The sequence below is a fragment of the Vigna radiata genome, unplaced genomic scaffold (assembly GCF_000741045.1).
Source record: "Vigna radiata var. radiata cultivar VC1973A unplaced genomic scaffold, Vradiata_ver6 scaffold_259, whole genome shotgun sequence".
In the NCBI taxonomy this organism is placed as follows: domain Eukaryota; kingdom Viridiplantae; phylum Streptophyta; class Magnoliopsida; order Fabales; family Fabaceae; genus Vigna; species Vigna radiata.
This window is the reverse complement of record NW_014544144.1, coordinates 115,102-140,561: the sequence shown is the minus strand read 5'-3', so window position 1 is coordinate 140,561 and position 25,460 is coordinate 115,102. Positions and strand designations below refer to the sequence as shown.

The following is a 25,460-nucleotide window of genomic DNA, read 5'->3' as shown; positions in this document are numbered from 1 at the left end:
AGGGTGTGATGGTGGGACCCTTCCTGCACTTTCTCGTGCAAATCCTGCTCACTCCCTCTGTAAACTCTTTATCACTTTCTCCCTAATCGCATGCAAACAAATTCATTTTATCAAATGCTTCATTATTCAAATCACATGACTTCTCTCTCACCCTGCTCCACCTCCACCAATAACAACTTAATATCTATAATAATGGCAGCGATAACAGTCAACACAGCAGGACATTATAACATCTCAGCATTAAACAATAATTTAAATGTTGTTAATGTTAACCCAAACTTTTCAACAACTATATTTTAATAAACATCCTATTTAAGTATTATTTAATTTGACTTAGCCTAATTTCATGACGTAATAATCATTAGCACTCTTTCAACAGTAAATATTTTAGACATGTGAATAATACTTGAATATTTAAAGGTTTAAGTAAATATTTTTGTTTATTAAGTAAATGCATTATAATATTTTTATTTAATTTGTTTTACGTATCTTAGTTTCATATGTGTGTGGTATTATGTTATTAGACGTGTCTGTCCATGGAGACTCTTCTAATAAGTTGTTATGATTGTAAAAATATAAAAAATTGGAATTAATGAAGAATGGTGGGAGGGAGTAATCTAGAGTGCCAATAAGGATCGAAAAGCTTTTTACTTTTTAACACTTGCACCAATTCGCTACAAACCCAATCTATCTCCTCATCTCTTCCAAAAACGAAATCCAGATAACAATAGAATCCACTGATAGGGCCAATAAGAAGTGGCCACGTGTCAATGGGAAACACGTCACATCATCCCTTCATTCGTCCCTGTCCCACCTCTGGAAAAAGTCCTTACCTTTTGGCTCACTTTTTCTTGCCTTCCCAAGAGTGAGAAACCGAAACTCCAACGGAGAAAGAAAGAGAGAGCATTAGTGAGTGTTTGTGTTTTGGTGTGATTCAGTGATGTGCAGCAAGAACAGTCCTTCTTCTCCAAACATTCAAACAAACTCTATTATGAAGAGGATACGGAAACCGACCAAACGATATCACTCTTCTTCCTCCTCCTCTTCCTCTTCTTCCTCGCTTAAGCCGCACCGCCGCGGGAACCGGACCAAGACGCGGAGGCCCAAGTTCGTCAGCCTGCGTCTTCAGCTATCCGAGCCCGAGAACATGGGCTCCCAGCCCAACCCCAAGCCTAAGCCCAAGGCCCTACAGCAGCCGCAGCTCAATCTCTTCCCTCTGCATCCGGAGCACCATGACATGCAGGAGGAGCAGAACGTGGCTCTGCTCTTCAGCGCGGAGGCCGGGGCAACGTTGACGGGGCTGCTAGAGGAGGATTCAATGTCGCCGTCCTCGGCGACTACAGAGGGGTCGCTGTCGGCGCTGACGTGTCCGGAGGAGGACGCCGGGAATTGGCTTGTGAGGAAGGCGATGCGGCGGAGGGAGAGCGAGGAGGGGAGCGAGGAACGGTGGGTGTGCTATTCGGAGGTGGTGGAGGAGAAGAAGGAGACGATGGAGGAGGTGACGAGTTATTGCATGATGGGGGCAACGACGACGACGACGGCGGCGACGACAACGTCCTTTGGATTGTTGTCCTTGAAGCTGGATCACCAGGGGATATTGAATGCTTGGTCTGATAAAGGCTCGCTATACGTCGCGGGGGAGGGAGGTCCACACATTGTCCCTGACTTCCTCAATGGTTTCCTCCTTCATAATGCGTTCCTCCCCCATGTAATTTTCTCTCCCTTCTCTAATACTCTATGGCTTAATAATTATCTTTTGTCTTTGTAAAATTCCCATTTATTCATTTTTGTCTGATCTTTCTTTCTTTTTCTTTTTGCCTGATTTAGTACTGTTTGATGCCTTTTTTTTTCATCAATCATCATTAGTGAATAGATATTTAACCTCAGAAAGGTAGATGGTGGCCACAAATTGATACAGGGGCCAGAGAAATTGTTATAGTATTTAGATTGATGAGTTGGTTTTTGAACAGGTTGCATGGGATGGTTGGGGGAATGGTGTGGTTGGGAACACATGGAATGTTACTGAAGATTGCGGGGGTAACAAGACAAATGTGAAGGAAGAAAACGGTTGGAAGTTGGGGCAGAGAGAGGCAAGTGTTCAGAGATACAAGGAGAAGAGGCAAAGCAGACTCTTCTCTAAGAAGATCCGTTATGAAGTTCGCAAGCTCAATGCTGAGAAACGGCCCAGGATGAAGGTACTATTCCCTACACTCATTTTTATATTGTCTTAGGCTTTCGATCATATAAACTTATGGCTACAAAGTTGATGTTAGACTCACTCACAATTGTTCTACATTATATCTTCACGTGAAACACTTCAACTGCACTTCATAGTGCTCAGGATTAGAAATCTCTTGCTGTCAGTAATCTATAAGTCTAACAGCACTAGCATTAGTGATCTGGATCTCATATAGTAGTGGACATATCCTTTTGTGAATAAAAATGCAAATTTGATCAAGTTGAAGGCAAACCGCATACTTTGCTTGATCCTTCAATCCTGTTAACAGTAACTTTTTCTAACTTTGTTAGCCCAACTATTTTGTCATTACAAATATAAAAGATAAAGAACAATATAAAAGAAAGTGGGGACAACAAATAAAAAAACTCACTATGAAACAATCCTATAACAAAGTAGAACAAATCTACTTTTAGATAACTCTAGAGTTAGAAGCCCAGAAATTTTGCCCCTCCAAATAAAATCCTGAGATCTAGTATCATAATCAGGAAGCTTATAAGTAGAATCCAAATACATGAGTAAAATCTAAAAGCGTATGTCTAATGTGATATTGAACGAACTTACTGTGTTATTCATATGTATTTTATAGTTTTTGAAAATAATATCATTTATTTACTTGCTTTGGTACAGTAGAAGACTAGAAATGCTGTCATCACTTTCTGTCAATCACATTTTCATATTTGGTGAGATTTATTTGGGTCAGCGTGTTTTGTAAGATTAGGATCAGATGATGCGTTGCAATTACTATAAACCAACAGTTTTGGTATAATTCTTGTTTGCATGTTTGTCTGTTAAAAGTAGTCATGCTAAGCTCTTGTAAAATGAATTTCATTGTGGTACTTTTTGCAGGGACGATTTGTGAAGAGGGAATGAGAAGTGCAGAAGGATTGGGACGTTGATAATAAGAATGTTGTGATATTACAGCGTTGGAAGAATTTTTCATGTCTTTGGTTTTGGGTAGTGCTGGGATGGTTTCTTGGTGAAATGTTGTAGATAAAGTTTATGCAATGTAAAATCCCAGTGGTACAAATATGAACAACAGGGAAAATCTATATTGAACTGCTGTACTGGCGCAACATGTAAGGGGCAGTTTCTAGACCTTTGATTGAAGGAGTTTGACAAAGTTTTACTATGTGTTTTATATCAATCCAAGGCTTTAGAAACAGTCAACCATGTTGTACAAGTACAATATCAAAAGGTGTATAGCTTACTCTGAAGACTCCAACGTAGTCTCACAAAATTAAATATTTGGAACATCAGACTAAAATACTGAACAGTAGTCAGACCGACAAGGGTAGGCTCTTGGTGAAAGTATATGTTGTGTGATTCAACCCTTATATTTTGACATTTAATGAAATAAAAATAATAAAAATTAATTATTGTCTCTTTGTGGTTTTTGTATTACCTTTCAAGATATTAAGAAAATCTATTAAAAGTATTATAAAATATTTTTAAGATATTTTCTGATAATTTCTTATAATATATTAATTGATTATTAGATTCTGATATATTTTGAAAAACTTTAAGATAATTTCTAATTATATAATATGATGGAATATTATTTGACGTACTTTGTCAGTGTTTTTTTTTTTGTATTTTTTACATTTTATTGTATTTTTTATATTTTTCACATTTTATCGAATATGTGTCTGAGTTTATAAGAAGTCTGAGTTATTATAAATATTTTTTTCTTTTATAATTTTCACTTTTAATCATAATGAAAATTAAATTTTTGAAATTAGAATTAATTTTTTTTTTTGAAAATTAAGCTAGAGAGTTTAAGCACTTTCTTTAGTCACCTTTTAAGTATAATACCTTTATCTTTCATTATTTTTTCAGTTTTATTCATGGTGTTTCTTATAATACCTTTTTCTTTCCTATTGTGCATGCACAACAGTGCCTCAAATGCCACTTATTTATTGCTCGTGTCAACATTTTCACATAGTCTTATTTTACATTCTTAAAGCTTGTCACGCGATCTTTTTTCTAGGGTTTCTGAAAGTTCAATATTATTTTTTGTTAGTTCTCTCTTAATTTTTGTTCTTTCTTTAATGTCTAGGATTTCTACGATGATTAACACATTTCAATTTCATAATTTCTCTCCCAATCTTGTGTTCTAATAATTTGCCTCTATGTATTTTTTAGAAATTTTTGTATCTACCAGAGGTGCTTTTAGGTTTTTTCTATCAAATATGGATCAAAAGAAGTGACTACAAAAACTTTCAAAGAAAAAATAACACCTCTACTATTCATGACACTACTCTTGGTTTTGAAAGTGATTTTCGATGTTTTTTAGTGTTTTTACGCAAACAACATGCCAAATAGCACAAATTCTCCTAATTTTGACTTGTAACATGCAACCAAACAAAACAAGATCAACCAACACACAAAATAGAACAGAACACACTACATTAACACAAGACAGAACTGTTGGTCCTTGGCAACAGTGCCAAATTTGATCTTGAGATCATACCCGATTAAATTTAATGTTTGCAATTAAAGTGCAATATACTAGGAAGTGACAACTAGCTTGCCTCTCGAGGACTAATTTTTTGTTCAGTCATAAAATCAAACACATAGTGGGGGGGGGGGGGGTTGAACAAATTGTGCGAATTGAAATGAACTTATTAAAACACGAATTAAACACAGGTTGGCCACTAGTTCAATTACAATGTTTCCAATCCTTGATTAACAACAGAGTTCAAGCTTTCATTAAATAGAAAATGAAGAACATAGAGAAACAAATTCGAAACATTAAAACGAAGTGATAGAAGCAAGCAAAACAAAAGAAGAGAGGCAAAACGAAATCACTAAAATGAAGTTGGAATGAAAAACATAATTTCAATTAAAACGAAATGCAACAAAGGCAAATGAAATGTAAACTGCAAGGAAAGTTAAACGCTAGAACAGTAATTGAAACTGTAAGGAAAATGAAATTAAAACTACAAAAAGAAAAATACCAAAACCTAAGATAGAGTTGTGTTCACGTTCAAGGCATAAATGAGAATGTTATAAAACCTCTCGTTGTTTGGGTACTAAACACCTAAGGCAGCAAGTTAGCCCCCAAAATTGGGCTTTCCTAAATCTCACCCAAAATGAAAGCAAAGTATAAAAGTCTGACCCAAAAGTTATTAAAAACAAAATTAAAATACAAATGTTGACATGGAAAATAATAAATATTTTGGCAGTCCTCTTGTTGTCCCAAAATATGATTCCAAAATTCCCCTGAAAATAATAATGGAAATAATTAAGCTCAGATAATTCAAATTAATTAAAATATGAATTATTGGTCAAATTAAGCTCAAATAGCAAAATTGAGAGAATAATGAACAATTAAGCGCAATTCAATAGTTAAATTTGGTACAGAGAGCTAAGTGAATAAGACAAAATAATAATTCATCAGGTATGCCTTCAGGAAGGATGCATTGTGGTCCATGGATAAGTGTATGTGGGGCATCCTTTTATGATTTCAATTGACCAGTTAATGTTCTTTTGGGTCTTGATGAATTTCTTAGGGTAAAGGTGGCGTGGAAATATGGTCTACTACATGAGAATGTGTTTTTCGAAGGTAAATGAATTACTACATGATGTATGACTATTGTGGAAATTTTGGAATATACTTCTTCACTCTATGGAGAACTCTATTAGTAGGATGTGGGTTTTGTTGTCTGATCCATGATGTTAGATATGATGTACAGCAGGTATATAGTCAAAAACTGAGTTGCACTTCATTTAAACTGTGTTGTTTCAAGTTTAAAACTTATGTTTAAAATTTAATGTGTGTAGTTTTTATAGGAACCATGATGTTATGGTTAAAAACCGAGTTGTGTGCATTGAAATTGTGTCGTTTTATTTTTGATTTGTGCTAATCAATGTTGAACCCTACTTTTAGGCTTAAACCATACTATTTTACCATAGTATGAGGAGTTTTGAGTGTTAACCATGCTCTTTGTTCAAAACCATGCTCTTTTGTGTTGTTGTCGTGTTGTGATTTTAATGTTGTCGTGTTTTTTTTTAATAAGATGTTATGGTGTTTTATGATGCCATGATGCTTGAGTACGATGTTGAGATGTTTAATATATTGTTATATTGTGCATTGTCGTGTTATTTTAATAAGTAGCCATGCAGTTATGCTATGTTGTTGTGTTATCTTTCTACTTCGTGCTAGGCTAGTTTATTTTGCCAGGTTAGGTTACTTTGTGCCAAGTTTGTTATTTTGTGAGCATAAAAAGTACCGATATGTTAAAGGGAGGAAGATACATATTGGTTGGATATTACTTAGTGGTAATATGACTTAGTGAATTTCATGCATCGATGTGGTTTTATTTTTTGAGATGGAATTGTTTATTTGAATAATGTAAGAGAGTATGATAATTGTTTATTATCTTGTATTGTTTTTTTGGTTTGTTCACCTTTACTTATTTGTGTTTGTTCAATAATCATATAACTCTTGTTGTTATATGAAAGCAAATATTGTTCCAAATGATGTTGGAGATGCTTAGAGTGAGGATGCATGGTGGGAAATCTTTGGAGAATTTTGAAAATGTATTTGAAACAATAGTTTATTTTTTTAAAATTGTAATTTTTGAATAGTATGTTAAATTTTGGAATCAAATTAAAGTATGTTTTAAATTCTTTTATAACAATTAAGTGAAGTATTTTTTTTTGTTGTTTAGTATTTAGTGATGATATTAGAGGTTTTTTTTTTTAAGTTATTCGAGTTTTTATAATTTACAAGTGACGGAGGATGTTACGCAACCACTTAATCAAGTCAAAGTAATCTTTCAAAACCATTTTGGAAATACAATTAATTACCTATGCTAATATATTCGATGAATAATACAACTCTTTCATCCATAAATTCGCTCCACGTACATTTCATTTATGAATTTCTAGCTAACATAAGTAGTTTTCCAACAAATCTAATACAATAGCTTCACTCGTAATAACTTTTACAAAAGTGTAAAATTAGGTGTTAGAAATATATACAAAGTAAAGGGGGAGGTTTTAAACCAACAAAAGAAATAAAGAAAAAAATATCAATAAATAGCAAAATAATTAATAAATAAAAGAGATTAAATAAATAGCAAATAAGTAAAATGTCTTAAACAGTAATAATGAAATAGGTAATTCTTCTTCTTTTTTTTTCATAATTATGATGCCTTGTTGGTTATATAATGATTATGTTAAATTATTTATTATTTTAGATTTCAAATTAACCATTGCAACTTCTTAATTTATTTGTTCTTTTTCTCAAACTCACTCAAAATAATATTATGATTAGATTAATGGTAGCTTTTCAATTAACTATTATTATTTCTAATAATGTATATTCTTTTACATCTTTTATCTAGTAAAAAATTAATTAATTATAGTGATTTTTTTATTAATTTTAATTAAAGATCTTTCATCAGATTAATTTTTGAATTATTGATAAAAACTCATTTAATTATATGAGAATTCCTAAATTTAATAACCAAAATGATTTTTCCATTAAAATTAAAAATCTTTTGACTCATGCAATTGTTATTGTAGATTTAAATCGTGCTAATTTTATATAATGGAAAAATCATTAATTTTATTCAATTAAGATATGAAAAACATAAATATATGTAAATCACATTAAAAATACAAAGAACTTACAATTTTATTCCATCAAACCTCAATATCATTCCCAAAGCCTTCATGGTGGATAAAAAAAAACATAAAAGTAAAAGAAAATAGACGGAAAGAGGAGAAAAGAAGAGAAGAAGAGGACGTTAAGATGAAGCGTTGGATAGATTTGATCCTCAAAAAACTCTGAACCTATATCTCCTTTATTTCTACAATTTATGTTTATTAAATAATCTTTCTATTAATTAAAAATATTCACGAATTATCTCTAAATAATTATAATATCTTTATGATATTATTTGTCATTGTAGAAATCATTACAACATCAATATATGTAACTACTTTTTCACTTACATAAAGATTTTATATACAGATATATTTTTAAAAATGTTTCCGTCTAAATGCACTAAGTTATATATATATATATATATATATATATATATATATATATATATATATATTTTATATATGAATAATTTGTATATAACTTTTTTTTCATTACCTACATAAAATTTCGTATGTAATATCCATATGTAACATGCTCATTACATATGGATCAAGTTTTGTATGAAATAATATGTATGTAAAACATAATTTTTTTTACTGGATTTGAAAAAGTTTGATAAGATTTACTCATATTTTGAGAGATAGTGAAGATGCCGTCTGATTTCTTGATAGATGTAATGAATCTAATCCACCTAAATTCTCTTTCAAAATCTAAATTTTGTTTTAAACTATCTTTTATCAACAATAATATTACATGATCAAAGTCCGCGCAATGGAAAATATTCACATAATGTTGATAGTCCATTTTTTTTTTTTGTTCATGATAGTTTTCTTATTCCTTCAGGTCCAAATTTTTTTGGGTGTTCTACATCAATTTCCTCTTTCATTTTCTTAATTTCTTCTGTCATTTTATCTTTTTCTAGTAATGTTTATCTTAATTTCTTATAGCTTAGCTACATGAACTTAAACTTAAAAATGACTATGCTCACTCTTTGTTTCTCTTACCAAACAACTGGTAAAAAAGAAAATTTATATATAGATTTTCATTTCCTCTCCTTTCTATTTTCTTCTGTTCAATATGTGTAAACAAACAAACATAGGGTAAAAAAAATCCCGCTTTGATTTTAAGTAATTCTTTTTGATATAATATTTTTACTAATATCTTTATCAAGTAAAAAGGGACCATTCATGTTGAGACTATAAGAATTTAACGCTGTTATTATTTATTTATTGCGGGTTCATTTCTACCTTGGGATTGTGGCGTAAAATATTCTGAACTGAGTTGCAAGGAAAAACCGGAACAAAGCAAGGAAGCATACCATACCATCGGCCTGCAACAAGTTTTCTTCTTACCACCATGGTTAGAAGGTACAAAGATAATGATACTTACACAACATTTGTTTTACAATATTTGAACATCATTTACGTGTCATTCTGCGATTGGTCCATGGTAGTGTTTAGGATTATTATTATTGATTTTGGAATAATTTTGGACCAATCACAAAATGACACGTAAATGATATTCAAATATTCTCAAATTGTCTAAAAATCTTTATGTTGGAATACGGAATACGGTTGTTTCTCTTTGTGTGTTGTCGCCTAATAAAGTCCAAACAAAGATGCCAAAGATCTAAATCTAGTTCATCTACTTACCCAGATTACTTGCAGCATGGTCTTGGGGATCTACTTATCATTGATGTTTCGTCTACATCATTATTCCATGTATACTTTACACATTTAAAATATGCTTACACCTTAAAATAGTACATACTATTGTAGGACTAAAAAAGTTTAGATGCGATATGTTGTCTTGTCACTGCAGAGGTTATCACATATACTAAAGTGAAGACGTAGAGACAAAACAAGCTTAAGCCTTTAAAGCTTCCTTCCTCTCTCTTAGCGTCCCAAGAACTAAATTACAGGGAAAGAAAGGAAGTTGATTTAGGCGGGGTTATTCCTTTCGATGCGTTATTATATGTAGGCCTATCACATTGCACTTGAAACGCAAATAACCTAAGCCTTATCACCTCTTTCTTGCCTCAAAGCTAGAGTTCTTCATCTGCATTTTGTTTTCTGTAACCACAATGAATAGCATTGGCAAGTTGGGTGCTATGCAACAACTTATAAAAGGTGGAAGAATGATGCCTGCAGCTGCAATATCAGATGACAGCATTTTGGTGAAGAAAATAGTGGCAGAGCATAACCCTGAGGGGATTGAATATGATGTCAGGCCCCTTCTCCAAATAGTTGAGGATGTTCTAATACGTTCCACCTTGAGTTCTGAAGGTGCTACAACGGTATGATGCTTATAAAAAAATAAATAATCATTTCATTCTCTCGTTGTTTAGGGACTAAAATGTTTTTATAAATTTGAGGGTTATCATATATTTAATGCTTGGTTTTAATTAATATGTGGTTTTGTCTGAGTGTTTTTTTCCTATTTTCTGATTAACCTGTACTATCTTTCAGGGTGCCCTTGGTCGTGTTGATCATGTGGAAGACAGAAGCTACCATCCTGGCCAAACAAACACACTAGAGGCTCTATCTGCTAAGATTGATAGGATTTCCTGTGAGGTGATAGAAAAATATCCTAAAAATTATGTGCAATCACTGAAAATGTTAACATGGCTATCACAAGAGTTTGAGCTACTACCTGATATATTCTGTTCATAATTTGTAAAACGGATATATAATATTTAATTGCAGTATACTCTCGAAACCTTATTTTCCTCATGTTTGGCTCATGGCTGTCATAGCCGGAACATGTCTCCATGCATAATTTCCATCAAGGTTTAATTATGTTTCAGCCTCTGAAATTTGGGGTAAACCCGTTTTCAGTCCTCAGATTAAAAAAGGTTCATTCTAATCTTCCAAATTTAGTAAAATATGGTTTTAGTCTCTAAAAGTTAAATTTGAAGGACAAAAGAACAGTTTTACAAAACTTGTTTTACTCCCTCAAATTTAATGTTCAGGACTAAAATCTTAACTTTTCAATTTTGAGGGAGCAAAATAAGTTCCAGTGAATTTGGGGGAACCAAAACAAAAATCACCCTATATTTTGAGAGACTGACGTAAGGAAGTCTTTGCATCAATGGAATAATTTAACAATATCAAAACCAACATGAAATTTCAGATTTCCTACAAGACTCTCGGTGGTGTAGATGCACACTCCACAACAGTTGGAATATTTGACATGCTTACAATCTTCAAGTGGGATGTGAAAATAGTGCTGGCCTTAGCTGCTTTTGCTCTAACGTATGGTGAATTTTGGCTGCTGGCCCAAATTCATGATAAGAACCAGCTAGCCAAATCAATGGCAATTCTGAAGCAACTACCTAGTATCATGGAGCATGCTAGCTCTCTGAAACCACGCTTTGATACTCTTAATGATCTAGTTAGAATCATAGTTGAGGTGACCAAGTGTGTCATAGAGTTCCATGATCTGCCATCTCAATATATTACGCAAGACATAACAGCCTACACCACTGCCTACAACTATATCCCAGTTGCTTCGTACTGGACCATCAGAAGTATTGTGGCTTGCGCAGCTCAAATTACCAGCCTCACTACCCTTGGCTATGAGTATGTTTTCCAATCATTTTCAAGTTTTTCATGCTTCTTAGAACATCCATGCTCAGCATTTTGAATTCTCTTTATAAATGAATCCACCAAATCATGTGAAAAATGGTCGTATGTATGAAGAGTTTCCATCTCCAACACCGTGTCTTAGATACATACCTGTGAAAGGATTTTGTTTAATATCACAGACACAAATAATATACCAAAAACACTGTTTCAGGATATTCACATCCACTGATGCTTGGGAGCTATCTACTTTGATTTTCAAGCTCAAAAACATAATTGACCATCTTAGGCAGCTGCTAAATAGTTGCCACGAACATATTGGTAGGCCACTTATATCCATTTGGCATATTTTATACTTCCATTTTTAATTACAAAAGAGTTACATTGCTTTTACTTTATTTCCTACTTTCAAAATTTCGTATAGGAAATAGTGAACAACAGAAAACAACATAAGTTGGTTTTACTGTTTGTAAGTAAAATTTTATAGATAGGAAACAGTAAAAACAGTGTAACTCGTTAGCTAGCCAACTAATTTAAGATCATCATTCAATGTAGGGAAAAAGATGGATGCTGAAGCTTACCAAATGCTGCGAGATTTGTTTTCAAAACCCCACACTGACAACATGAAGGTTCTCAAAGCTCTGATTTATGCACAGGATGATATTCTGCCTCTATATGACGGAGTTACCAAGAAAAGGGTTTGATTTTCTAACACAGTAACTACCTACAATATGCATCAGTATTATGAGATGCTGTGTTGGTGATGCTAATCTTTGAATAATGAATGGAAACAAACAGGTTAGCCTTGAGCCATTGAGAAGGAAGAATGTGCTGCTTCTATTTTCAGGCATGGAGATCTCCACCGATGAGCTTCTGATTCTTGAACAGATCTACAACGAATCAAAGGCTCATGCACCGAGAATGGAGAGTAGATATGAATTGGTTTGGATCCCAATTGTGGATCCAAACTCGGAATGGACAGAATTAAAGAAAAAACAGTTTGAGAGTGTGCAAGAAAACATGTCATGGTACTCAGTGCATCATCCGTCTTTGATAGGCAAGCCAGTCATCTGGTTCATCCAGAGCGAATGGAAGTACAAGAATAAGCCAATTCTTGTGGTTTTGGATCCACAAGGGAGAGTTTCTTGCCCCAATGCTATTCACATGATGTGGATTTGGGGAAGTGCTGCCTACCCTTTCACAAGTTCTAGAGAAGAAGCTCTATGGAAGGAAGAGACCTGGAGACTTGAATTGCTAGTAGATGGAATTGATCAAGAAATTTTGAACTGGGTAAGCATATATTCTGACAATCAATACACTTCTTTTTCTCCTTTTTACCACTCATTAGGTCGAGTTGTTGTTTTTCTATTATCATATATGTATATATATATAATTCATCCTTTCCTTAGGAATGTCATGAAAGGCTTAACACCACAGTTCCAATCCAAAAACATAATGCTGCTATCTCAATGATTAAAATAGTACAGGACTAAATGAGCCAATCAAATTTTAACAGGAAATGTTACTATGTGTAGTTGTGACAGCACACTGCGGTCATTGCACTTACTATCTTTTCTGAAACACTATATATTAACTAAATTTATCCATGTCAACTACATGAAATGGGTCTCGCTCTATTTAAACAGTTTAGAGAATAATGTAGAATGTGTTACTAATGTTAAGAAAAATATCAAATGCCGATTTCTGATTACGCAGATTAAGGATGGAAAATACATTTTCTTGTTTGGGGGGGATGATCCTGAATGGGTAAGAAGATTTGTGAAGGAAGCCCGAAGAGTTGCAATGGCTACACAAATACCCTTAGAGATGGTATATGTTGGGAAAAGCAACAAAAGGGAGCAAGTGCAGAAAATCATCGACACAATAATTCGTGATAAACTGAACACTCAATATTGGTCAGAGCAGAGCATGATATGGTTCTTCTGGACCCGTCTTCAGAGTATGCTGTTCTCGAAGCTTCAACTGAAGCAGACCGATGATGACGACCATGTGATGCAGGAAATCAAGAAGCTTCTGAGCTATGAGAAACAGGGGGGATGGATTGTTCTGGCAAGAGGGTCTCACATTGTGGTAAATGGGCATGCCACAACAGGGTTCCAAACCCTGGTGGAGTTTGATGCCGTGTGGAAAGATCATGCTGACAGGGAAGGGTTTGAATCGGCTTTTAAGAATCACTATGACAAGGTTCATTCCATTGTTAGTCCTTGCTGCAGATTTGAATTCTCTCATGCAATGGGGAGAATCCCAGAGAGGCTCACGTGCCCTGAGTGTCGCCGCAACATGCATGTTCTCACCACCTTCCAGTGCTGCCATGATGAAAAAATCGACGAGGACTTTTTTGTCAGCACTGTAACTCCTCCCACCAACTGATCAATCATTCTTCACTCTCTCAAATTTCAACCACAGCCTTATGCCTTTACTGCATGTGTTTCTTCTTTTTATCACATATTAATGTAATAAAGTGTGAGCGGTGAGGTTTGGTCTCCCTATTGTGATGAGAAATTATTATCACTTTTGTCCCAAATTTCGATGATCAATAAAGTTACAATTTCATTAACTTCTCGTAATACATTCTTCATCTGTAAATAACAAATGATTAAGATAAAAAGTATTTTTAATATTTTCACAGAAATTGAGAAAAAAAAATTTCAAAATTTTCTTACTTATTTAAGAATAGTTTTATTTTGTTTTTTATAAAGATTTTGATTATTACAAATAAAAATAATGAAAATGTAATTAATGAGATTGATATTAATATATATTGTACCAATTGGGTCGGACGACCATTCTACCATCACAATTTGGACGCATCATCTAGTGTTAGAAAAGTTGGTTCCAATTTTAGAGACCGAACGGTAAGGAATCATCTTGTAAAGACATGATCGGACGACCTAAGACAAACGGTCAGTCGAAACTTGTGATTTACGTCGGGATTAAGGTAAGAGGTAATTAGAGCTATTGGGTCGGGATTGGACCGTGATTAAGATTCCACAATCCCAGGCCTATGATAAAAACTATAAATACAGGTCAAACGTATGAGGTAGGTGGTTCACATTTACTGCACATTTATTACTACTATAAAATTACTCTACGGACGATACACTAACTTAAGCGTCGAAGAACCTTTGACAGGTGCACCTCCGGACGACATTGAAGGACACCCAAGATCAAAGAGCAAAACCGAACAGCATTGAAAGACATCAAAGATAAAAAAGTCGAAACCGAACAGCGTTGAAGGACAAATTGTGAAGGTGCTAGTGACTCAACCTCGCAACTGAAACATTTATATATATATATATATATATATATATATATATATATATATATATATATATATATATATATATATATATATGGGGTTTGTTAATGCATGTACGTTGTTTTTTCAGTTGGTAAATTTTAGCAATGTGTACCGGGTTTCAGTAGACGAAAGTACACTTATATATCATGGATTCTAAGTTTTAAGGTAAAGGGTATTTTAATAATTTTCATTCTCATAACTAAAAAGAAAAAGAAACCCCAAACCCTTATTCACCTCTCTCATCCCTCTTAACCCTTTTTCTTTCATCTCTTTCACTCTAACATTTTCTCTATCATCCTTACTTTAGCCCCAATTGAAAAAAAAAATCAGAAATCCTTGCCTAACCCTAATCCACCTTCCTCACTTATCCAATTTGTTTCTCTCTCATCTCCATATTCTCCCTCAGTCACACACAGCAACTCGCGACACCGTAATTTATTGAATAATTGATGATGTTGATTTTGATTTTTTATTAGAGGATGTGTTATATATTTTTCATTCTTATTATTATTAAATTTTATTTTTAAATTAAGTCATGTAAATAAAACCTTCATAAATCACAGAACTTTCATACATCATTTAAACATCTACACCACATTTCATTATATGTTTATCACAGTATACAAATTCCATAAAATTAGCACCACCACTACCCATGGCAGCTCCTCCCATTCCAAAGGTCGCGAAATACCTAAAACATACCTCTTTTTTCTTCACAAAGAAAACTTGTAATGATTATGGTTCACTCACTGATATAATTGAATTAGTTGTTCTCTAAAAGGTTTAAATGACATTAAAAATTACGGTGTCGCGGGCTGTTGTGTGTGGCTGAGGGAGAGTATGGAGATGAGAGTGAAACAAATTGGATAAGTGAGGAAGGTGGATTAGGATTAGGCAAGGGTTTCTGATTTTTTTTTTTTTCAATTGGAGCTATAGTAGGGATGACAGAGAAAAGGTTGGAGTGAAAAAGATGAAAGAGAAAGGGTTGAGAGGAATGAGAAAGGTGAATAAGGGTTTGGGGGTTTCTTTTTTTTAGTTTTGAGAATGAAAATTATTAAAATACTCTTTACCTTAAAACTTAGAATCTATGATATATAAGAGTACTTTTGTCTACTGAAACCCGGTACATAATACTAAAATGTACCATTTGAAAAACCAACGTACACGAGTTAACATACTCATATATATATATATATATATATATATATATATATATATATATATATATATATATATATATATATATATATATATACTATTTTCCAATCCAAATACAAACTAAAACCTTTATTTCCTTTTGAAGAAAATCTTTATCACGTACATGTTTGTTAAAAAAATTCTCCTTGAAACCAAGTGTTTTTGGTGAACTAGTTACACAAGGAAACCGATTTGTTGTTTACACATTTATTTGACAAAATTTTTATACGGCCACATGTCACTCACTGATTGTTTATCTTATATTATTTTTGAATTTTTCTTTCGTAATGAGGTGGAAATGAAAATGCGCATAATGAAATCATGGCATGCTGTTTTGAAATTGTAGGGTACAAGGAATGGTCGAACGGTTAGTGATTATAATCGTTCTGCTAATCCTCCAGAACTGGTCAGAGCAAATGGTCTTATTCATATTGAACTAGCACATAAGTCATAGGCATTAGGCCTTAGTAAGACAAGTGCCTAAATGATTTATAATTGGGCTAGTAGGATAAGGCCGATAATATAATCCAATAAGTAATAAAATAATACTATAATGGTTAAAGGATATTAATTAATGATATTTGATTAAAGATATTGATAAGCTATTTATGAGTAAATGACTGAATCTAAAGATGAGTTTGTTTTTATTGGTTTAAACACTTTTTTGGTCCCTAAGTTAAGTTCTGATGTTCAGTTTAGTTTCCGCTTTTAAAAATGTCAACCTTTAGTCCCTATGATATGAAAAATGTATCAAATCAGTCCTCATGACAACACTTAATGAACAATAAATCACAAGTTTTCATACCTAGGTATCCAATATTTTGTGATTTGTGAACGGAAGGTGTTATGAACAACAAATCACTTAATGAAAAACTTGTGATTTGTTAACTAATAGGACTGATTTGATACATTTTTCATATCATAGGGACTAAAGGTTGACATTTTTAAAAGCAGGGACTAAACTGAACATCAAAACTTAACTTATTGACCAAAAAAAGGTTTAAACCGTTTTTATTTTATTGGATTTGGGCTAAGTTTAGGATCTATGGGATAACTTATAAATATAAGGTCAAGGCCAAAAAGCAGGGACACTTCATTATATTCCAAATATTGGATTGTAACAATTGACTGAACTATACCTAACTTGAACGTCGGAGTGCCTTTTGCAGGCATCTCCCTTAGATCACGAGAGAAGGCAAGCGGAGCAGGGAATTCAAGCAGTGGAAGATAGGAAGGCTCCATAAAAAAGGTATGTCTCTCAATCCTACACATATCCATATAGAAACATTTTGGCGCCACCGTAGGACCGAGAGAGAAGTAGAAGAAACTCGATGGTAACCACGAGAAACATGGAGGAACAACAAAGCACTAGAGAGCTAATCAGAGATATGCAGGTGTAGATGCAGGCGCAAGTGCAAGCATAGTTGTTGGAGATGCAACGGAAACACGAAAAGGAGATTGCAACACTGAGAGCGGAACGTGTTCATGCCGAGTAGTCCGCTCAACATTCGACATCGGTAGCCCAACAGGATCGCAACCATGATTGTGGCCAAGAGCCAAGTCGTAATCAACAACCATCCCACCACACCAACCTGAGCGGTCGGGAAAGAAGAGAAATAGCGGGGTAACATATAACCCAACGCCTCTACAAACCATTCGACCTACCAGTTTGCTCCCTTTTACGGCGGCCATCATACGAACTTCAATGCCAGAAAAAACTCATCCTACATTGGATAAATATGATGGCTCAATTGATCTAGATGATCACCTGAAGACGTTTGTTAACGCAATGGCGTTCTACACGAACAACGATCCGGTCATGTGCAGAGCTTTCTCATTGTCAGTCAAGGAGGAGACATTGGCATGGTACAACACCCTTCCCCTAAACACAGTAGATTATTTCACTAATGTGGAAACTCTTTTTAGAAAACAGTACGCATCTAGTCAAGTACAAGAGTTAACACCGACAGAATTGGTAAACACTAAACAAGAAAAGGAGGAAACCTTAAAAGCCTTTATGAAAAGATACAATGAAACCACATGGAGAGTTAAAGACATCAATCACACTTTCATAATCAGCAATTTGCCTTCAATCCTAAGGACGAGATTGTTTGCTGAAAATTTATATGCGCAATCACCTAAAACTATGGATAAACACCGGGAGAGAGTTGTCAAGTTTATCCATATTGAAGATATAAGACACTCAAGAAAAAAATGAAGGTCCTCATCTTTCCCGAACACCCAAGTTTAATCATTATACCACCCTCAACGCTTTACTATAAAGAGAATTTTAAAGCATACACCACAAATAATCAAATAAGACACTAAGCCCTATACAAAAACTTTTAAGCATAATACAAATCTTTATAAAAATCTTCATACAAAATAAACACCTGAGACTTAATTTGAATACCATCAAAACTTTCATGCTTCAAGATTTTACTAACAAGTCCAACCCATTCAAGGAGGTTACTCTCAATTACACTTTTCTATTTTTTTTTTATGTAACGTTATAACTTTTTGTGAGTAAAGTTTATTTCAACCGTTTCAATATACATCAAATCTCTTGTTTTGAAAGTATGATAAAATATATAAATATTCTAGTAAACATTTTTAATATTATTTTTAATCTTTTATATTATGCTAGTTAATATCCTTAGTTTGTCATTGTCTTGTCTATTTTATTGCACTGAATTATGTTGATACTCATAATTGACTCTTTCATGAAATACAATCAAGAAACAATTTCCTTCCCGAAACTAATTCTTGTAGATTTTTTTAGAATGAATTTACACAGATAAAAAAACACATTTGTATTTTCTGTATCAAGTTTGGTGGTTAGAATGGAAGGCTAAATAAAAGTTTCACATAGATTGATCCAAACGACTGATCTTACGTCTAAAGTTACTTCTTGATCTTCCAGTTATGGGATGTGCGGGGTCCGCTTGCAATGCCTTCATAGTAGTGTGAATCAAGTTTTCCTTTATTCCAAGCTTTGACAAAATCAGTAAACAACTCACGTGCTGACTCGGACAACAGATCAGAGAAAAACACATTTTTCTCTTCCTTTAGCCAGGCAGCGAACTCATTATTCTTTGCAAAATAGTCATCCTTTGACAATTGTAGGAATTCCTACATCCAAAGTAGCCAAGATGAAACCTAAATACCAACGACTGAATAGATAAATAATTTCAATAACTACTCCTATCAACTAAAAGCACATAACTTGATCAATATAAGCCAATTGACAAGATATCAGTTTCAGCATTATAATAGAAGGCCAGGACCTATGTTGAATAGAGTGGTCAATCTTAAAAGTTTTCAATAATTTGATAATTATACAGCTCAAATAAATAAAGTCATTAAAATAAGGGAAACAAGGTTGGACAGTTAGACGTTGCAGCATTAACCCCCTTATTTTTCTAAATTTGTTTCTCTTTCTAATAATATAAAAGCTTTCCCTACAACATAACAGTGAAATTTTGTAGAAAAAACAATGCTGTAAAATGCGAGGGTAGAAGAATAAATTTAATAGAAACAACTGTTGAACAGAAAAGCATAAATGAAAAAATGAAAGGGTGAGGTCCCAGATACAGCTTGATAGTAATACAATATTATTTTGCATGTAGCACAACTAATGATATTGGCAATACAACTTACCGTATGGGCATCACCTTTTCTATGCTTGTTTCGGTGCTTATCTTTCGACTTCCCTGAAATAACAACAAACTGTAGATTTAATTTTCCATGAAAAAGGGGGGTAAATTAACCAGAACTCTAGTCGATAAAACAACCAAAGTTAATTCTCGTCTAATATTAATATTAAGCAATAATGACTGGAAAAATCGTAATAGAGAGGAAGAATATGACCATCTTCACTTCACTTGCGTTAAAAAGTAGGCATTCAATTATTTAGAAAGAAAATCTTTCTAAGAAAAATTTCTAGTTTTCTCACCATTCATCCGCGGAGCAATCGTTTTACGGAAAGTTACCAAGCTATAAGAAACAAATTTTAGCCAAAATTTGTTTTCTTAAAAATTGAAGCAATTTTTAAGAAAAGGTGATGAAGTACCATACACATACAGCAATACGTAGAGCCACTGATACCAATAATTCGTGCGTTGTTTCTCTCAAAAGTCAATTTGGCAAATTCAACTCAAACACATGGCAGGACAAACCGGAAACATGGCAGGAAGAAAGATCTTTGGAAGGCTTAAAAATAAGGAATATGGAAGAAGTAAGGGTGAGATACTAGGAAATGAGGAATAAAAGTAAAAGGAGAATCAATAAACAACTCCATCCTCCATAATTTTCACCTTGTCCTCAAGGTGAAGTTCTGGAAAGTAGCTTCCCATCTTTTGTAGAGATTCCCATGAATTTTCACACGATGACATACCCTTCCATTTCACTAACACCTCAGCATTCTCTCCCTCTCCTCCCCTAAGTGCTAGAATCTCTTCTGGTTGCATTTCCAGCTCCCAATTTTCAATTATACACAGAGGAAGTGGCTGCAATGTTACTTTTATTGACACAATTGGCTTTAATAAAGAAACATGAAAAACTGACCCCTCCCACTCTTTCAATGATTTCATAGGGCCAGTAATATCTTGGACTCAGCTTTTGATTAATTCTCTTGGCTAATTTTTTTAGCCTATAAGGTTGGATCTTCAAGTAAACCCAATCCCCTATCTTGAATCCATCTCTCTTCTATGTTTGTCTGCCTATTGCTTCATGCAGTTTTGAGCTTGCGATAAGTGGTCTCTGAGTTCAGTTAACATCTCATTCCTCTCTTGCAACATGGAGGTCACTTCTTCCATGGGAGTGGCTGGCACATCTCCTCGCACCATGGGAGGGGGATCTCGCCCATAAAGGGCCCTGAAAGCAGTCAGTTTTGTAGCTTCATGGTAATTGGTATTGTACCAAAACTCAACCCAACTCAACCATCTATGCCACTGTGAGGTTTTATCCCTGTCATGCATCTGAGATAAATCTCCAAGCACCTATTCACCACCTCCATTTGACCAACTGTTTGAGGATGGTAAGCTGAGCTAATTTTAATTTAGTTCCAGCCAATTTGAACAACTCTGTCCAGAAAGAACTAATAAAGACCTTGTCCCTATCTGAAACAATTGATTCTGGAAATCCATGAAGTTTTACCACTTCCTTCAAGAACAGTTCAGCAACTTCTTTAACACTATAAGGGTGTCTTAAGGCTAAGAAATGTGCATATTTGGTGAACCTATCCACCACCACTAGAACTGTATCCATTCTTCCCGACTTAGGTAATCCCCCCACAAAATCCATGGATATATCAGTCCAAATTTGTTTGGGAATTGGAAAAGGTTGTAGCAACCCTGCTGGACTCAAAGTTTGATACTTATTTCTCTAGCAAGTCTCACATCCTCTTACATAATCTTGGATCATCTTCCTCATTCCCTCCCAATAGAATCCAGAGTGGCCAACTATGGCAATATCATGGAATTCCTTCAAGATAGATTTGATCTTTGGAGAGTGTTTAGGAATGACCAACTTATCTTGGTAATATAACTTACCCTTCTGCACCTTATACTCTAGATGGTTCCCTTATTCATTGTCACCTCTTGGAGGATCTTCCTCAGTTTATCATCCTTCTATATTTCAATCTCCAAGTCTTCCCATTCATTGAATTGAAATGTGTTAATGGCTGAAAATTGCAGTTTTCGAGATAAAGCATCTGGTGCCTTATTTTCGAGTCCCAGTTTGTATCTTATTTCAAAGTCGAACCACATGACCTTGTATATCCACTTGTGTTGTCCATATGAGACAACACATCTGAGAAACCTATATTAAACTTAATAATTGAAATTTTATACATATAATTCACCCAAAAACTATAGTGTTACAATGTCCTTAATCCATAGAAAATATGATGGTTTATAGTTTTAATAAGGCTTAAATATGCTTTTAGTCCTGAATTTTGATGCAAAATTGGAATTCGACCCTTTCTTAAAATTTGATACATTTTAGTCCCAAACATCATAAATGAATATAGTCCTTTTAACTCAATTTCATTAAATGTTTTTAAAATGTCAAATGTGTTTCCCAATTCCACTATTATAGTATTTTTAGCTAATAATACAAAAAAGATAATAGAATAATCAATTTGAAAAAATAATGAAATAGTTCCTTCATATTTATAGAGATAGGAGACAAATTTACATGGATATAGTAAGTATTGAAATGAGAATGTGTCAAACACGGTAAACAATTCAAATGCTAGCATGAAACATGTTTAACACGTCAAACAAAATTTAACGTAATTCGATTAAAAATGACTATATCCATTCATTTTTAAAGTTTGGACAATTTCGCATCAAAGTTCAGGGACCAAACATATTTAAGAATTTTAATAATATTGCCAGTTTCCCGTCATAATGGCAATATAGTCAACAAAAACATATTATCAAAATTTTCAAAGAGAAAGGTAAGGAAATAGTGAAAAAATCTGCTGTGCAATGGCAATATAATGGGCCAATAAGGTGGGTCTAGAGAGATTATCAACATTCAGGAGAGAGATGCAAGGCTAAGAGTATCAGCAAGAGCCTTCATAGAATGAGCATTTCCTATTTCCACCTTGACGACAATATAGAATTTCAAAGTGGAAGTATTGTTAGGATGTATAAGAAGGAGGACTGAATAAGGACAGCTGTTAGTCAGTTACTCCATCAGTTATTTACTCAAACTATTTAGTAAAAATGGTTTGGTTAGATAAATAGGAAAATCAGATTGGGGAAAGTATTCGGTAAATCAGATTGTGCATTGAGTGAAGGGAAAGATCCACTATGAATGGCAAAAACCCCTGGGAGAATTATACTCTCCACTATGTGTTATGTTTTAAAGAATAAAGTTCCACCCTATTTTTTTTTCTTTTTCACCTAGGTTCCATCCAAGTTTCTACGTTCCTAGCAGGTAGTCACGTTTTATGGCTATACTTTGCCCTATTATAGTAGGAAATCAAGTACCTATGGATACATGATTGAGAAATGCTTTCATTTTCCATGACTAAATGAATTTACATTTAAATTCGATCTGCTGAGTTACGTTATGAACTGCTGGAGAATGGATGAGAGTTTTTCCTATTCATACACCCATCAAACAGAAAGATGCCTAAAATTTATTTTACATTCAAAATACGTAATGAATATTGACATGCCTTTCGGATTAGAACATTGAAGATTTCAGCATATAAAAAATTAGTGTCCATAGCCTCTCGCTTCCTATTCTAACAAGCTTAGGCTTACAACCTCTTGGTACCCTCCAAATCATGTTGACTGCAGATAACCCTTTCCCTTTTTTTTCCTCTGATTGGAATTATTCCATAACATGGAGATATGATCCTAATCTCTTAAATATACTATCACAGCCTAAGGTACTTTCAAAGCAAAATTTCTTACACAATAATACAATATTAATGCTATTATACTCCGTTTATTTAAGATTTGAAACTAATACTCCCACCAAGGTTGAACTTGGATGTCCAATTCAGATAATCAGAACCCAATGTCCTGTCGGCACTACAGTTAAGCAACAATAAAAGCCTTCTTCCACTAGATAAGGTTGACCACATGGATCATATGAAGTTTTTCGTCTAAGTTTAAGACCAAATTTAAAGACATATTCAGTATAAGGTTCTCCTTAAAGACGTCCCCCAAATTCCCTTTGTCCCCCCTTCCCCTTTTGACATGACTAGAAGCCATGTTGTCTACTCTTTGGTGCTTTCAATGAGCTTCTCTATTCTTGCCCAAACCATCTTAATTGATTTTCTGCATTTTTTCCTCAACTGGTGCAACACCAATTCTTTTTAAAAGCAATAGAGTGTTATCAACGTGCGGAAAGCTGAATTTCCGCCATAAAACATGTCACTATAGCCAGAACGGCCATAGCATACCTCCCTTCACAAATTTCCTATGGCAGTTGGCAAAAAATCTGCCTCACCATTCCACCACATGTCCAGGTGCCACCATTTAGCAATACAGATACTTTCATTTTGTATCTTGTCTTTCCTTGTGTGACCATACATTCATCTTAACAATCTCATTTCTACTTTTTTTTTTCTCTCTTATAACCTTCACAGTTCTATCCACCAAAGTTAAGCAAAGGTTAAAAAATAAAAGATATAAACCCCACTGACCCTTATCAGATTTTTCTTTGGAATGCTTGCGAGATTTCTTGTCTTCCCTTGTCTCTTTCTTTTCCCTCTTCCGTTCCTTCTTCTCCTCATCCTCTACCGTTCTGTGCCTCTTGCTTCTCTTATCGTCTGTCAATTAACCCCAAAATTAACAAACAACAATAACGATAAACGGGCAAACACAAAAACATGGATAAATAAGTACTAAATCCAAAGTTTTTCTTCTTGCTCACTATTTTAAAGAATCAATGAATCAAATTTAGTTCCAATCCCAAAACTTAGTTTGGATTTTTGCAGAAGAGGAACGATGCATAGCGAGGGCAAGTCAAGTACCTTCTTCTCGTTGGGAGGGTGAAGTTCGTTTCGATTTCCTATCGCTTCCCATGATTATTCTTTTTTCTGGCAAAATGTGATAACCAAATTGCTCACAGCGTCACTCAAAACCCGATCTCACAATTAGTGTGAAGAAAGAAAACCGCAAATATAAATTAACGCGTGTTTTGTTTGGTTATTATGACAATCATGACGCTAACGTGGTATTTTCAGTCGGTGGGTTTCATATGCCAATTTTACTTATTTGGTCGCAATTGGTTCTCATATTTAAAAGTATGGTTAAATATATTTTTTTTTCTCTTGATTATTACCAATTTTAGTTTTAGTCCTTACTTCAAACTTTAATGGTTTTTTGTTTTTATAGTTTTGAAACTTTTACTATTAGTCTTTAAAATCGGATGGTGTTAACTTTTTTTAGATGTGACAAACGGCGAGATCATGTCTTATGACAGCTTTCCTCTTCAGTCTCTCCCATGTTGGTAGTTTAAGTTTTGAAATGAGATTATGTATGTTAAGTGTGTACATTTGGTTGAAGCACACTTCGTCATCTCTTATAAATGAGTTTTTAAGAAGTTGGATTTTTCTTCGTCAATGTAGTTAGGGGCAAAGAAAGTTGAGGAGGTACATCTGAAGGTTGGAGTTCGTCTTCTTGAGGAGGTAAGTTGATACATTTTGTTTTGCTCTTCTTTGTGTGAATATAAGGATTGGGGATATAGGGATTAGGTGGGCACGAAAGTTGATGAAGTGATTTCTTTGTTGTAGTGAAATGAAAGGTGACAGTGGAAGAAATGGTTGGACACGAAGGTCAATTGGTTTGGGAAAGTCGGAAAGTTGTGGATCATCTTCACGGTTACCATCTAAATTATGTGGTTATGGTGAAACGTTGTTGATTTTGAAGGCAACTACTGTGAAGAACAAAAGAAGACTATTTTATAGATGTAGAAATTGGACAGTAAGTGATTAAATCTTTCAGTTCATGTGCTGAATTCTGTATTAATCAT

General features: G+C 34.0%; 3 protein-coding genes across 4 annotated transcripts; 2 read left to right on the top strand and 1 right to left on the bottom strand.

Annotated features, from left to right (window-relative positions):
- The first annotated feature begins 841 nt into the window (after nt 1–841).
- Nucleotides 842–3,490, top strand: LOC106755416. 2 transcript variants are annotated; one of them, XM_022778302.1, is made up of 3 exons: nt 842–1,708; nt 1,971–2,195; nt 2,867–3,066. In XM_022778302.1, exons 1-3 carry the CDS (start codon nt 941–943, stop codon nt 2,867–2,869), a joined length of 996 nt encoding a protein of 331 aa, XP_022634023.1. In that variant the 5' UTR covers nt 842–940; the 3' UTR covers nt 2,870–3,066. The 2 variants fall into 2 exon arrangements, with proteins under 2 accessions (XP_022634023.1, XP_014493052.1); XM_014637566.2 differs by lacking the exon at nt 2,867–3,066 and adding an exon at nt 3,086–3,490 and having other exon boundaries at nt 843–1,708.
- A 6,234-nt stretch (nt 3,491–9,724) lies between these two features.
- Nucleotides 9,725–14,019, top strand: LOC106755421 (protein SIEVE ELEMENT OCCLUSION B). The gene is made up of 7 exons (XM_014637571.2): nt 9,725–10,152; nt 10,325–10,429; nt 10,989–11,437; nt 11,655–11,761; nt 11,996–12,138; nt 12,239–12,730; nt 13,157–14,019. The coding sequence occupies exons 1-7, from the start codon at nt 9,940–9,942 to the stop codon at nt 13,829–13,831; spliced, it is 2,184 nt and encodes a 727-aa protein (XP_014493057.1). The 5' UTR covers nt 9,725–9,939; the 3' UTR covers nt 13,832–14,019.
- Nucleotides 14,020–18,747: 4,728 nt separating this feature from the next.
- Nucleotides 18,748–24,687, bottom strand: LOC106755422 (nucleolar protein 58). Its single transcript, XM_014637572.2, has 4 exons — nt 24,460–24,687; nt 24,130–24,255; nt 19,620–19,672; nt 18,748–19,091 (listed from the first exon to the last, which is right to left on the bottom strand). Exons 1-4 carry the CDS (start codon nt 24,509–24,511, stop codon nt 18,864–18,866), a joined length of 459 nt encoding a protein of 152 aa, XP_014493058.1. The 5' UTR covers nt 24,512–24,687; the 3' UTR covers nt 18,748–18,863.
- Between the last annotated feature and the right edge of the window lie 773 nt (nt 24,688–25,460).

Bases quoted from the DNA above. Each gene is read 5' to 3' on its own strand.
- LOC106755421 (XM_014637571.2), top strand. From the start codon at position 9,940: ATGAATAGCATTGGCAAGTTGGGTGCTATGCAACAACTTATAAAAGGT. The intron at 10,153-10,324 runs GTATGATGCTTA...ACTATCTTTCAG, and splicing joins GTTCTGAAGGTGCTACAACG to GGTGCCCTTGGTCGTGTTGA. The intron at 12,139-12,238 runs GTTTGATTTTCT...GGAAACAAACAG, and splicing joins ACGGAGTTACCAAGAAAAGG to GTTAGCCTTGAGCCATTGAG.
- LOC106755422 (XM_014637572.2), bottom strand. From the start codon at position 24,511: ATGGGAAGCGATAGGAAATCGAAACGAACTTCACCCTCCCAACGAGAA. The intron at 24,256-24,459 runs GTACTTGACTTG...GTTAATTGACAG, and splicing joins ACCCTCCCAACGAGAAGAAG to ACGATAAGAGAAGCAAGAGG. The intron at 19,673-24,129 runs GTCAGTGGGGTT...TTGTTATTTCAG, and splicing joins CAAAGAAAAATCTGATAAGG to GGAAGTCGAAAGATAAGCAC.
- LOC106755416 (XM_014637566.2), top strand. From the start codon at position 941: ATGTGCAGCAAGAACAGTCCTTCTTCTCCAAACATTCAAACAAACTCT. The intron at 1,709-1,970 runs GTAATTTTCTCT...GTTTTTGAACAG, and splicing joins ATAATGCGTTCCTCCCCCAT to GTTGCATGGGATGGTTGGGG. The intron at 2,196-3,085 runs GTACTATTCCCT...TACTTTTTGCAG, and splicing joins AGAAACGGCCCAGGATGAAG to GGACGATTTGTGAAGAGGGA.